Genomic DNA, 15,652 nt, shown 5'->3' on the forward strand with positions numbered 1-15,652 from the left:
AACAGATTATTATTATATTAATTCATCGGGCTTTGAGATGTGTATTATATGTATAGGCTACTATAGGATAAACTGCAGATAATAATACAATTAGAACATATTGTAAAAGAAAAAATTAAAAATGCAAATAATTACTAGATTATCAAAACACACCTTATGTTTCCGAGATAGTTTATTGAAAACAAACTAACGTTTTCAGCCTATTCCACAAGCCATCCTCAGGTTAAACCAGAAGATTGAAACATCGGTGTTCCAAAAATAAAATATGTGTATTTAATACAAAAAATAATAACGGAAAATAACAGAAAAATTTATATTTATACATATATAAAGAAAAACAAAATCAGATATAATAATAAAAATAAGCATTCAGTAGTAACACTTTAAACAAACATTAATAGAAATTATTACGGTATATTCATAAAACATTTTATTAGATATTAACTGGAATTTAGCAAATGTTCAAAAGAACAATCTAATGCCGATATCGAGATTGTTCTAAATACAGAAAAGGATCTTGAAGCCAAATAATGGTTAAGAATTAAGCACCTTTCTTACTTCAGTATCGAATCGCGTCTGTAAAAATAGCGTCCGTTATTCCGCGTGTTGAATACAATGAAACACTGCAATATTTTGATTCAAATTACTGTATTACAAATCGGGCATCGACAGATATCAATATCCAGTAATGATTCCGAAAAGTTTATTTATTTTAAATCCTTTTATTCTGAAATCTATATAAAGTAGAACCGTTTGGTTTTGTAAGCGTTTTAGAAAACATTAGAAAACATTTTAAATTTTAAAACATGACGATGTGTTCGAGCCAAAACTTCTAACAAAACAGTTCAAAAATTATCCTCATTCGACGTTATTAATTAAAAATTTGTTTATCATCAATTGTTGAAATAACTACTATTCAGTTTGCACATATACTGACTACAATGTGACTACAATGTGTTTTCTTTGATGTTTTGAAATTTCTTAGCAGTAGCACACCAGTTTAATAGTGTTAATGTCTGTATAAGATAAGTCGCCTCAACCTGTTATAGTCGTTTAAACAAGAGACTAAACTGGAGAAACATTGCCTTGTTTTCGTCCTCACTTTGTGATGACAGACGTCACACGATCGTTGTTCTGTGGACTTTAATCGAAGTGGGAGAACGAGTCCTCGAATGGCGCCGAAGTGTCTGTTAGTGAGTATTCTTTTCAAATTTATCATTAGTAATATTTGTAGTTAGGTTCAAATGTTGACTTGATTGTATTTTGGTTTTGACCTTTTTAAATCCAAATATCAACTAATAATAGTCATTTTCTATTTCTTTTGAATATTCAATTTTACTAGTTTAGTAATTTTTAAATATTTTGTTTAAAACTTATTAAAAGCAAGGTAAAATAATTATATATTAAACCTTTATTTATAAACATTTTTATTTAAAGTTTAAATAATTTTAATTGTTTAATATAAAAGATTTGTTTAATTTGACAAGTTAAAACATTATAATTAGTGTTTAACAGTAAGTTTAGAAATTTTTAATTATTAAATTATTATATTCAGATAACCTTCAGTTAGTATATGGATACATTCTTTGAAAGTAGTGCATTAAGCATCTCTTCACAGAGCACCTAGTAGTGACATTCTTTGGAACTGATAAAAATGAAAAAAAAAAGCACTGTGGTACAAAAGCTGTTGATAATTAATGAACTGCATTAACCAAAAGCATATTATCAAGGAGTATCTGTATAAAATTTATTTTAAATGTTACAGACCAAATAAGGAAATACTGTACTTAATTGTAATGTTAAAAATAAAATTTATTTGTATTTAAAAACTTTTTATAACATATTATATACATAAAATTTTGTTATTAACTATGTATTTGGTGTTTTTCTACTTTTCCAATTAGCAACAAAATTTCTAAATGATTCTTCTTCCTCCTGTTCCTCTGAAAAATGAAAATATGTATTTATTAATTCACTGGAAGAATGATGTAGAATAACAACTGATGTAAAAATTGAATATCATCAATATAATTTTCAGTTCATTTAATTACAATTCATATAAACTCTACTGAAATAAAAAATAAATTTCTGATTACCAAAAGTTTGCAAAATAATTAAAAATAGATTGAAGGGATAATGTTAGATGCAAGCCAACAACATATCTCAAATTAACAGAATGTTGAAGAATGTACTGTACAAGTGGAAGGCCGAGTCTAAAGGGTCTTGACCTGAAAGGATTGATGTTGGCAAAATTGTTGTTTATTACTAAAAGTTCATATAGAAAATTTATTAGGTTCTGACTCAACTTAAATTCAAGTCACAAAAAAAAGCAAGCTGATATTTTACTGTCTTAGCCAACTGGTTGTTTTGGATTCATTGTTAGACAAAACTTATCCCTTTTCCCAGATAAAACTTACATTGTCAACTCATCAGTTTTCATAGTTGATCATTAGAGACTGATTCTCAGATTAACTCATTAAATCATCATATAAATCTTTAATATATTTTACATTATCAATTCACTTTGTGTAGATAGAAAAAAATAGACATTACCATTACTATCATAATCTGGCCTTTTTTCTTCATCAGAAGTATCTTCCTGATCTGATCCAGCACATAAATATACTTCTGAAGATCTGGGTTCTGTATAAACTAAAAGATAAAGGCAATAATTCCATAAGGGTGTCTAATTCAAAATTAATATTTTAAATAATTTTATAGAAAAAAACTTACACATAGAAGTTATGTCTTTTCCTTTTCCCAAATCCCTTTTCAAATTAGCTAATTGTTGTTCTTGTTCAGCCTTTCTTGCTTCTTCCTAAAATAAAATATTAAATCTAATTAAATTTAATATAATTTACCCTTTTAAAAAGCAAAACAACTGTTTTAAGATTTGCATGTTTAAATTTCAGGCTGAAAACTTACCCTTTCCTTAAGTAACTGTTCATATTCAGTCTTATAAATTCTGTATTAGAAAAAAATAATAATAATTTTGTTAAACAAAGATTAAACAAAATGTTTACTTGCAAGAAGTAGATTTGGCAATGCTAGCAAGAAATTTCAATTATTATCCTTGTAATAATCCTTGTAATCTATTGTAATAAATGCAAAAGATATGTATTTTTCATAATATGCTGATAGCACTGCCAAGTCCACATCTTGCAAGTAAACTTTTTAATCACTTACTAAATTAAAATTGTTTTTAAAACTAATTTAAATTCATTATCAAAACTTTTATTATGTTTATTAAAGATATGTATTAATTTTCATTCTGTTTCATTATAACTATTTATTTCCATTTTCTTAAATGCATATTGCTTTAGATCAATATAATTATCTTTTATAATGATAATTATATTGATCTTGATTCTGAATATAGTTTGAGTTAGCATTAATTATTATAACTAGGATACTATAATCCCAATGATTCCCTAAATATTTGGGCTATAATATGACTATACAGTAATACCCTGAACTTACGCGATAGGTGGGACCGAGCGATAACCACGTAAGTCGAATTCGTGTAAGTCGGGGTATAATTTCGCAATTTATGTAAAATCCAATTCGGATGTATGTAAGCTAACAAATGTTCTCGTTAATCTTATCTCGTCTTTTGATTCGTTCACGGTTACAAGAAATCACCACATAGAGTCTCTCAAGTCTCCGTAGATATAACAAACACAGAAATAAATTGTAGCTATGTATCGATTCCGTGTGACACGTCCGAACATGTAAGCTGAACAATAGTGTGGGGGGAGTGAGTAATCAAGAATTGTGTGGTGCTCAAACAAAAGACGAATCGACGAGATTTGAAAATCGTGTAACTCCGGGTTCACGTAAGTTGAGGTATTACTGTAATCAAATAATTAATACAAATAAATTTGGTACTAGAGGTAAGTGTTAGGTACCGTTGAATATTTAGGCGATTGTTGGGATTATTATATTAATTCATCGGGCTTTGAGATGTGTATTATATGTATAGGCTACTATAGGATAAACTGCAGATAATAATACAATTAGAACATATGGTAAAAGAAAAAATTAAAATTTGAAATAAAATAAACTCATACTATGCCAATACAGTATTTGAAAAAATAAAAAGCAAATATGCCAAATAATTATTAAAACTAGTAATACTAGTAATAAATTTTCTCAATATGCATTGAGAAAATTTATGAAATTATGCATTTGATTCTGCTAAAACTGTTCTTGTCCAAATTTTTATGTTCAGCAGAAAAAATCTATTAATGTAGTATATATATAAGCATTTAATCATAATTGAAAATTACAATTCTTTATCTTTACTGCCTGAAGTTGACACAATCTCAACTATAAACACATTAACTATGTTCTTGTTATGATAAAAAATCAGCACTAAACATATGTATACTTCAGTATGTCTGTTGCACTGGACTGCACTGCCATTTCTAGTTTTGATTGAGACTTTAAAAGTCTTATTTATCCTATTATTGTATCTGTTCATTTGGCTGTTAATATAATTGTCAATCAATCAATAGCTAGCCATAATATTATACTTATATGTACCAATTATGTATAAAATTTTATATACAAACCTCTCTAAACCTGATAGATTTTCGGCATTGGTTGGTATTTAGCTAAAATTTTATAATTTTAATTTTTCTCTAATCTTCAGTAATTAAAAAAGTTAGGCATTAATTAATGTACCAGAAGTTAAAGTCTGCTTTGTGTTCATTTGCTGCTTTAATATTTAAATATTTTTAGCAGTTATCAGAACCAATTAAGATTTATGAACAATTAAAATGTCTTTCATTAAAAGAATGGCATAAAAAAATGAGAGAGAAAAATTAATAAATAAATCACATAACTGTTTAAATTTGGATAGCAATACTTTTAACAAATGTTTCTGATCAAATATCTGACTATCTTTAGCTTAGAACATTTAACAGATTAGAATGATGTAGAGGTTGTGTCATTCCAATCTGTTAAATGAACATTGTTCTAAGCTAAGAATGATAAAATGATTTAATTGTTGTTTGATTTATTTGTTTATCAATATAGTGCCAAATTTTATGAATTTTAAAGAAAGAAAACAAAAACAGTTTCTACACATATTAAAATATAATAAATAAAAAAAAAGTAAAATTTTATATTGGATTTGTCTTTGAATGAAAAAACTAAAGCTATATAGCTCTAAAAACTGCAAATCATACGTTTCATATTCATTTCTTGCAATTAACACAGCTTTGAAAAATTCTTCTGTTCCAACTCCAGTAACAGCTGATACACCAACAGCTTGTAAAGTACTGTAAAACTCGTCCAAGACCAAACTCATCGATCTCGTTAAATTTGAGATATAAGATGTTTCATTCTGCAATGCTTCTTGAAATGATTCAAAATTTTGCATCCAATCAAGAGCAAAATGATGATCCACAACATCAATCTAAACAAAATAAAGCAAAATATATTGGATATGGTTATTGATGCATAATTATGAAAAATTTTACTGTAGAAATATGTTAAAAATTTTATTTTCATTGTACATTCTTGCAGCATGTAACCAATACTGATATATTGGTATCAGTTTGTTTTAGAAACTAATACTCAAAATTTTTTGATATACATTATTTTATGAAGCATCATAAACAAGCTGGTAACACAATAAGATAAATGCATAAAATGGATGTATAATTATGATAAGAAGCAAATACAGGATAACAGTCTATGGTGCTATAGTAAAAGCAGTATTTGTCTATTTATCTAACAAGGACTTGACACAGAATTTTTAATCCACCACATTTTAACTTATTTTATGAAAATAAAAATATTAATATAAGATAAAGTTTAATTAATTTAAACATAAAAAATAAAATTTAAATCAGTATCAAATTTGTTTCTAAACTTTATTTAATTAGATTATTTCTGATTATATATTTAGTAAAAGTATGTATTCTTTTAGCATCTTTTAAAGCATATTGAATCAACTTAAAATGTTTGGTCACTAGAATCAGTTTTATAAATGAAACAAAATTTAGTATACAATTAAACTTAAATATTTCTAAAAAGATATGAATCTTTTTGAAAATTATAAAAATATCTTTTTGAAAATCATAAAAATTAAAATGCATTAAAATTTATTTAAAGAAAGTTAATTACCTTGTTCATTGCAACCACAAATGGAAGTTTAGTTTTATATACAATACTACAGGCATATAACATATTTGCCATAAATGTTACAGGGTTGACATTTCTGTTTATGTCCATAACATATACAATAACTGTAGGAAACAGAGAAGCCTAGAAAATAATATCTCATGAATAAATAAAATTATGTAATTAACTATAAATTAACTAATTAATTTTTATAAGTACAGCTCTGCCTTAATAGTCCGACATTTTTTAATCCGACATGCTCAGTAGTCCAACGCACCGCACCTCCCGTCAAGGTACCCGTCCCTGTTATGCGTCTGTTTGCACAGAAGCATGTCGCGACATGAATCTCCCCATCCAATTCTTACACGATGACACAGACTTCTTGTGTTTTCTGTGAGCAGTTCTGTTTGAACAGTTGGAGTAGGGAATATTGTAAGCTACTGCTAGCAAAACAATGCAAAATATGTAATTATTTTTGGTAATCCAACACCCCTTTGGTCCCATATCTGTCGGACTATTAAGGGAGAGCTGTATTTAAGAAAAGCATTAGAAATAGACTTTATCATTACAAATTTTAAAATAAATAAATAAGTATGCATATATTAGTACAGCAAAATTCTATTATCTAAACATAAATTATAACTTTTAAAGTTTGGAAAAAGTCTTCTAAATTTGATATAGTTAAGCTAAAAAATTTTATTTGTCTCATTTTATATATTTGAATGTAAATTAACATAAACAATGAACCAGGATAAAATTTTTAAAAATAGTTCATCCTTTCATGCCACAGGAATTCAAAGTCACATGATGGAAATGATCTTTCTTTATGCTCTTTGCCTAAATACATAAAATAGTTTAAAATATGCAACTTGAATTCCTGGAATATGAAAAGGATGAATCTTGAGTTCAACTTAAGCAGCACAATGAAAAGATTATTTTTGTCAAAAATATCAAATGAAAAAAAGTCCAACAAAAAGTCATTGTTGATTTTTTCAACAAGAATTGGTAAGAGAATCACACACAAGGATGGGTTTACCTTTGAGCTCCGTTACTCTCTTTTAGCTGTCAACATTGCATTTGTGAAGGTATATTACTTTCAAAAAGTTCCTAGAAAACATAGCTTAGCAGATTCTTATATTTGTATTAGCATAAACAAAACGACCAATGTAGAAGAAAGGTATAGTACATGGCAAGTTGTTTGGTTGGTAAACTTGACAAGGAATAAAACTTATAAAATCACATATGATTTCCTCTTCAGAATAGAAGAAAACTAATTAGTCCACAATTCATTCAGTAAATTCTTTTTCCTTTTTCACTATGTGGTTGACAAATTTACCAAAATATTCTGATTTTGTTAAACTTAAGTAAGATGTATAATCAATCAATGAGGAGAAGGTACTAATTTTAGTTACTAATGCTACTCCTTATATGCTAAAAGCAGCAGGAATTATTAAAGTTCTACAGACTGTATATCCTAATTGAAACAGAGCATTAGTGAAACTTCTATGAGGCTTACAGAATTGTGTTCATTCTCAAAATCTGTTCAATAGATTTTGATTAAACTTTGCCATCTTCCATTAATTGTGACATAGAATCCAAAACTGCAAATAAAAACTGGGGGGTCCATGACTTCATTTCTGAGATATAAGGTTGTTTCACAAACACACAACAAAACAATATCACACAAATTGTGCAATGTTTCACAGTCACTAGCACATCTTGTATGAGCTTATAGAATCAAGTTCATTCTCAAAATTTAATGCATTGATTTTGATAAAACTTTGCCATTTTCCTTTAATTGAGATGAGGAATCCACAAATGTAACGTGAGTCGATTTAAGTGTAAAAAATCCAGCAACAAATCGCTTAACTTTCCCGGCATCATTTAAAATTCTGGTGGTGCTATTTGTTACATTTCATTAAAAAAATAACTGTTTACATTTTTAATTATTATAAAATGGCTAAAAGCTTAATTTTGAGAGTAAGGATGGGTTTTATAAAAAATTGTAAATGCTAATAATGAGTAAAATCGTCATTAAGTCCGACCCTACTCAACATATGACACACGACCCTCCATTATCTTTTCACCTTGTTGACCTTAAACCACCAAAATGTAATAGCATGAATCTTTCTAATACACAACCTCAAATATACACCTCTAATATACAAACCTTCCTGCAAAAGTTCAGAAATTTTCGAAAGCACAGGAGTTATTAAGCTTCAAAGAGGGTAAACAAAATCATGCCCCACACAAATATTAACATATACAGTGGTGCCTCGTATAACGTACTTAATCTGTTCCAGGTGCACGTCCGTTAAGTGAATAGTCCGTTATATGAAATGCATTTTCCCATAGAAATACATGTTAAAACATATAATTTGTTCCGCAGCATAAAATAACTGTACTGTACCATTAAAAAATGAAAATGGAGCAGTCACCAATTATGCTGGATAATCAGATGTTGTGAGGAGGAGGTGGAGGAACACTTTCTTCATACATTCATACAGATACAGACTTTTCACACATTGCAGCGGGTCTCTTTTTATTGTTTTTTAATCAGAGTCAGATTCAGGAGAGGCTACCAGAACGTGCAGGGTCAACTCCTCTTGTTCCATCCTTTGTTATTTGGCAGCTGGCTTCTTGAAAATCATGTCCAGGGTGGTCTGTTTCTCTCTTTTTCAACACCTGTTGGAAATAACGGGCAAGGGTGTCATTGTAGAGATCTTGTTGGCCTCAGCTCTGTTTGGATAATGAGTGTTGGTAAATTCCTGAACCTCTCCTTATTTGACAAGGAAGTTTTTGTCAACTTCCATTCCTTCTGATGATTTCTTGCTTTGTTTCAATTGAAATCACCTTTCTGTATTTTTAGAAGCCATGATTTTTACAACACTTGAATAAATGTAAATACCCTGCACTGAGGTGATGTACGTAATAAACAAGGGAGCAAGCCAAATCCTAACGGGAGCTCTGTACTTCAGATATACTAATAATATATTCTAGTAATACTAATATATTATAAAACCAGCAGATTGTCATTGGCAACGGCAAAAGAGTGGAAACATCATTCGCACTTGTTCACAGAAAGTCAGTTGTTTGCCTCATTTAACTACTGAATGGAAAGTCCGTTGTTCGCAGCCAGTCCGTTGCTCGAGTCACGTAGCGGCCAAACAGAAAGTCCGTTGTTCGCAGCATCCATTATTCGAGGCATATGTTATACGAGGCATCACTGTACATAGAGGAAAAAAAATACTAAATGTTTTTGCATTTCTCAATGTTTCAAGGTCTCCTGAATCCAAAAATGTAATGGGGGGGTCATTTTTTGACCAATTGCCATACTTCTCATGTTATTCTATAACAGAGCCAAGAAAGTAAAACTAGGAATCTATGACTTCGATTTTGATATACAAAAGTATTACAGTGACAGTGTCCATGCTCTCTGATGCAACAAGCACACCTAACAGAATTTAGGCCTAGGGGGCAAGAACAAAGTATTAGGTGCACATAATGGAAAATAGATGCAAAAAACAAACAAAACGCAAAAACAAAGCAATCTTCATTCATTGCTTTGTTCATGGGTTGTTTCTCCTTATCTATATAAGAATTGCCTCTTCTGTGCCTAACAGGTGTGGGATTGCTTCTTTCCTTCTGGTTCCACTTCAATACTATCGCAATACGACAAAGTCGCACAATGTCCTAGTTTAATTCACATTACATGCTTGGTTCAAGATTTACACAAACTTACCAAACTAACATCCTCAAAATTTAAACCCATGTTTCCTGTATTCCAAAAAATATACAGAAACTGAAAGCATTTGGACTACAGAAAATAGATTCTCTGGTAGTAGTTTATAAGGTTGTAACTGAAATACAAAAATTACCAAAAATTAGGAAGAAGTTAACAAGTTCTCCTGAGAGATACTGCACTTAAAACTTCTTAAGACATTGACAAAATTTTTTCCAGTGAATTTGTTCATCATGAAATTGCTCTACAATTTACAGAAATAGCTTTTTTAAGATTTTATTCTTTGACATTATGTGATGTAGAGAAAGACATTTGTCTTTCTAGCATTTAGACATGTCCTTTCAGACAACAGATGTAGTTTCTTTCTTTTTTTTTATGAGAAAACTTTGAAAAGTATTTTGTAGCAGTCTTTACAAAAGAATATTATACAGTATAGAATAAATAAAGCTTTAATAAAAATGAAGCGATTTTAGCAATATACACTTTGCAAAATAAATAAAACATATTTCAACTGTTAAGACTATATTATTTTACCTTATTTAACATAAGCGCATTTTTTTAATTTTTGATACAAAAAGTCAAGGTTTACTTACAATAAATTTAAGTTTAATTTAGAGAAACTAAGCTTATTTTAAAAGTTATTAAAATGAGATATGAATTTAATTTAATGAACTTACAAGTGACTCTGTTATGATAGTTCCTGAAGCAGACCATGTAAATACTTCAATTTGTCCTGGTGTATCAAAGATGACAAACCTACAATTTTTTGAAAATAATGCATATGTGTATATATATAGATATCTTAAAATTCAATAAATTTCTTATAATGTACTGTATTTTTAAATTCATTTAAGTTAACTTATGCAAGTCCAATTGTTACATAAATATTTTGATGACCTTAAGATAGGAAAATTAGAAGATTAACTGAAGAAGGATAAAAATTAAGATTGTTCTGCACCTATAAGTCAAGTTTTATAATTAGATTCAACTTATATACATAAGAAGATTGGGCAATGGGTCACTTCCTAATACACAGTTGAGATATATTCATTTATGACAATTTTAATGTAACAGTCTCTTATTTATTTGGAGAGGGTTGAGTTGTCCTTGTTATAAGTAGTTCATGTTTTCCACAGGGTGGCAAAGAGTAACTATGCAAAATCTAGTCCAAGTCAGTCAAAGGATTTGGTAATTCATGGAGAATGAATTCAGGGAGAAAGATGAGGATATGAGTTTTAAAGTAACATATATTTTTTGGAGGGTTATAGAGATCAACTATTCAAAATTTATCCAGATCACTCAAAGTTTGAGAGTAGGGTGATGGATGAAATCAGAAGAGAGTGAAGGGTCCGATTTTTATGGTAGCCATGTTTCCTGTAAAATACCTGAAACTGAACAGATAAGTTTGAAAAAGCATCTCAGGTGGCAAAGAAAATTGACCTTGGATGGAGCAAACAAACAATGATATGACTTTGAGACAAATACCATGGTAAAACACATTTCTCATGCATTTTCCTTTTTTAATATGAAAATAGTATATAGCTTATGTTCATTTAGAAAAAAATAAGCTTTCCAATAGCAAAAGAATTTTAAAATCAGTTCAGTAGATTCCAAGATTACTTCCAGCAAAACAAACTTTCTCACTTTATACATTAATATAGATATAAATCATGGTTATGATAAAGTTCTGTTATAATCCATGAATTCAATTTACTTCTATCAATGCATAACAATCAAACATATACAAAGATATCTGGATCTAAAATAATAATGTAGAAATTTAAATAAGCAACAACATAGAGGAACACAGTTTAAAGTTTCACATTTTTAAATTCATTACTTTGGTGGAGGGGAAAGGCTTCTTATATAAGTTAACACTACAATATGTCTAAAATCTATTAGATATTTATTTATCAGAGATAAGTACTAAGTATTATTTAGTTTTTTGACTTACTCTTGTTGAGCACTTCTTCTCTCAATAAATTTTAGAACCTATAATTTTAATGGAATATAATTATATTAAATGTATTTATAATTTTCTACATTTAAAATACACAAAAAAAAAATTTTAATGATGACTAAACTTTCTCATAATTTGTTTCATTTCATCTTCAACTCAACATACATTAGAAATTCTGAAGACTTACAATTAAAAGTATAAACTCTATTTCAGACTCTTGTTGAGATTTTCATCTCTTAATCTTACAAAATTCTTAACAAAATTTTATCACAATCTAATTATTATAATTTTCTTCTCAAAGAATGTATTATTATTAATTTAAAGACTATGTAATGAAATTTTACAAGAAAGCTTGATATTTTCTTAAAATAACAAAAAATTAATAGTTAGATTAAAGGTGATTACACTACTTTGAAAGAAATGATAAAAATGTAAATGCTGATAGACACTTCTATTCAAATAGAAAGCTATTGAATCAATCTTACTTTCTGGTTAAATCTTGCAATCTTGTCTGAATTATTAGTTTCAAGAATATTAAATAAAGAAATAAAGTGAAATACATTAAAAAAAAAAAAAAACAGTTCATTTTAATTAAAATAGTTTAAATTAGTGATGAGCAACCTTTTCTGAATGTGAACTTTGTAAGCATCTGGTGAACTGCAAGCAGATTTTCTTATGGAGTTGAAAGCTTTATACCTGCTAAGTATTAACATACTCTATATGTTAATACACTATATACATGCTGCCATGAAATTTGATCAGTGTGTATGACATAGGAATGGGGGTTATGGATGAAATTTTCCTAGTCATAGTTTCTGCTTTCATTACTCTTGTTAGCTGAATAAATTACATTACTGTTTTGCTATTTTCATTGTAATTGAACAAACTTCATTATTAATTAATGCAGCTTCTCATTATTCTGTAAATTAGTAAAATAAAAACAGTAAAAGTTAAGGTAAAATTACTTATGAGTGACGAAACTGGAAATTGGTGAAGTTTAAAATTCGAGTTGCATAATGTCACAATGTAGAACAGGAAAATAAAATTATATTGTCAAAGCCCTAGGGTCCATATATTAGGATCTCATGCATTATGGGTTGCTTATGACTAGTTTATATTATAACACTGATTAATTTTCATATATAAATATTTTAAATTAATACTCACTTGATCAAATTTTGTAGAAAATAAATTTAATGAAGTGATTATTCCTCCATTTGGACCTAATTTATACATAAAACATGTTAAGGAAGTATTGATTTTTATTATGATTAAGATATGGAAATTTAATATTCTTGCAATAAATTAACATCTCATGCTTAACAATTTAAATATTTAGAAAATAATATGTCTATTTTAAACCATTGAAGACAAAAGTTCAATTTTAAATGAATTCAGCAGAATAATAAATAAACCTTAATTCTTTAATGTTATTTATTGGTTAAAATCATTAAAATGATTATAAAAGAAAAAGTTTTTGATTCTTAAAAAGAAAAAAAGAAAAATAATTAGTAGTCTTCTTATAATGGACAATATGAAATATTTTTTTCCTGAATTATTTAATATTAATAAAATAATTTTTACATTGAATCTTAAGAATTTTTATGATTTAATGGATAACATAAACTGCCTTCTTAGCACCAACAGGACCAAAAGAGCAAACAGAATAAAAATATATATGAATAAATTACCTCAAAAAGTACATTTTAAAATCAAACCAAATCATTTTTTGTATACATTTTAGAACAGATTATTTTAATTATTATTAATTTACTCTATATGAAATAGATTTATCAAGTTTTGTTTATTAACCATTAATAAAAATTTATTTTAAGTTATTCAAAGTTAACTTTATTCAATATCCCCATAAAAAATATACAATGTCAAATAAAGAATTTATATTTGAGGAAGAACTTTAACTTCTCATTTAATTTTGATATTAACTTTTCAGCACTTACACTGTTGCAAAAAGTACAGCAATGTCACTTTTTAAAATTATTTCTGTAGAGGTAGGGTTAGACCACTTCATGTCTTTTATTCATGCATCAACTTTACCTTTAAATATACGCAAGGTGTTTTCACCATCCCCTCCAAATTCCCAAACTAGGTGGTAGGTGTTGTAGTTTCTACATGCACATGCTTATGTGGAATTTTTCCTTTGATTATCAGTTCTACTTTCTGTTGTTTCTGTGTGGCCATAAAGACCACACAAAAACAAATTTATGACTAATGTCTAGACATCTTCAAGCGAATGAAATACCAAAGTGCTAAAGCAAGTATTATCTGAAAAAGAAAGATGAAATGGACATTTTTGATGTAAAATAAACTTCAAACTTTTGTTTGAAAAGTAACTGCTGATATTGTGATCTTCACAGGTGTTTGCTTTTTGATTGTCCTTCAAAAAAATAACTTAGAGCTTTGAGGAAGTGATAGGAATAGATAGTACTAGATATGATCATCAAATAGGAAAATATTTTACATACCATTTAATGTACTTGTTTTAATGTTAAACTCACATATACTGTACATATTCCTAAATATGTGTTTATGTGACTTGCAACTTTAAATATTATATTCATGTGCTAGGTATTATATTCATTACATGTGTGTGATTACCTTATTTGTGAAATCTATTTCTTTATTCTATTCACTCCTGTAGACTATAATTGTGCAACAATTAAGAGAGAGTTTAAAAAAATAAATGCAAACGTAAATTCATATAAACATATTAAATTTACCAAATAAAATAGAAAAGTCAGAATGTTATTCAAAAAATATAACACATGCTTTCTTTTGGAAAAAATTGTTGCACACTTTACAAAAGCTTAGCATTTTATTGTTTGGTAATAATACTTTTGAATTGTTCATAAGCATATATCTTTAGCTTTGTAAAATTATCATTTATTGATAAAAAGTTAATTAAATATCTGAAAATTCAGTGTTTCATCTCAAGCAATTTTCAACTTATATCCAGAAGTTCTAATATAAGTATTTTCTTTTTCTACATTTATCCTTTTATCTGTTGTTTTACTTAAATGAAAAATTTTAAAATTAATAAAATTTAATGAAATTATAAAGAAAACTTTTAATCATTGCACCAATTATTACTATTGACTATCCAGTTAATTTTAAATGATCACTAGAAAAATATTTTTAAGTACAAATTAAAAAAGGATACTGTTTCATGACTTCCTTATAGTTCACGGTGTCTCGTATATCTGTAAATAAAACATATTAACATAAGTACAGTGGTACCTCAGTATACATCTGCTTTAGAACACGTCCAATTCAGAATACGTCCTGTTTGGATGAAACAAATTTGCTTGGTATATGACTTTTGTTCGGTATATGACTTAATTCAATTATATGCGCCATCTATGAACAAGTAGCACTATCGGTGTACTAGACCAGACTAGACATTCGTGGTCCACTGTTTATAACTTTGTTAAATTTTTTTTTAATTTTAATTTGTAAGTAAAATTTTATTATTTTTATTAATCATGAATTGCAAAAAGGCAAGTGAAAAGCAACAGAAAACTAAAAAAAAATGACTAGAATCACAATGGAACTGAAAAAAGAGATTGTTGAGAAATATAAAGGTGGCATGCATGTTCAAGATTTTAACTGTTGCATACTGTATTCTGAGAATGACGATATCGACGATCGTGAAAAATAAAGACATTATTAAATCTGCTAACGTTGCGAAAGGGATTAAATCAATTTCTAAACAGAGATCGAAGACATTAGATCATGTTGAGAAAATGCTTTTGCTTTGGATAACTGAAAAACAGTGTGCTGGCGACAGCGTATCAGAAGCA

General features: G+C 28.0%; 1 protein-coding gene across 2 annotated transcripts in view; it reads right to left on the reverse strand.

Annotated features, from left to right (window-relative positions):
- Nucleotides 1–1,801: 1,801 nt before the first annotated feature.
- LOC111614428 (GPN-loop GTPase 1-like) overlaps nt 1,802–15,652 on the reverse strand; it is an 18,033-nt gene continuing 4,182 nt past the window's right edge. The window contains exons 3-13 of one of the 2 annotated variants that reach the window (XR_002754929.1): nt 15,013–15,052; nt 13,002–13,068; nt 11,829–11,866; nt 10,552–10,630; nt 6,136–6,276; nt 5,193–5,422; nt 2,926–2,965; nt 2,734–2,818; nt 2,554–2,652; nt 2,097–2,228; nt 1,802–1,943 (exon numbers count right to left, since the gene is read on the reverse strand). Coding sequence is in view for 1 of the 2 variants with exons in the window: in XM_023355802.1 (XP_023211570.1) it covers nt 1,870–1,943; nt 2,554–2,652; nt 2,734–2,818; nt 2,926–2,965; nt 5,193–5,422; nt 6,136–6,276; nt 10,552–10,630; nt 11,829–11,866; nt 13,002–13,068; nt 15,013–15,052 (893 nt within the window). In the remaining variant the exon portion in view is untranslated. The remainder of the gene's footprint in view (nt 1,944–2,096; nt 2,229–2,553; nt 2,653–2,733; nt 2,819–2,925; nt 2,966–5,192; nt 5,423–6,135; nt 6,277–10,551; nt 10,631–11,828; nt 11,867–13,001; nt 13,069–15,012; nt 15,053–15,652) is intronic. The other variant, XM_023355802.1, reaches the window with a different exon arrangement.

The sequence above is a fragment of the Centruroides sculpturatus genome, unplaced genomic scaffold (genome assembly GCF_000671375.1).
Source record: "Centruroides sculpturatus isolate CEXI.00-Female unplaced genomic scaffold, Cexi_2.0 scaffold2199, whole genome shotgun sequence".
NCBI lineage: Eukaryota > Metazoa > Arthropoda > Arachnida > Scorpiones > Buthidae > Centruroides > Centruroides sculpturatus.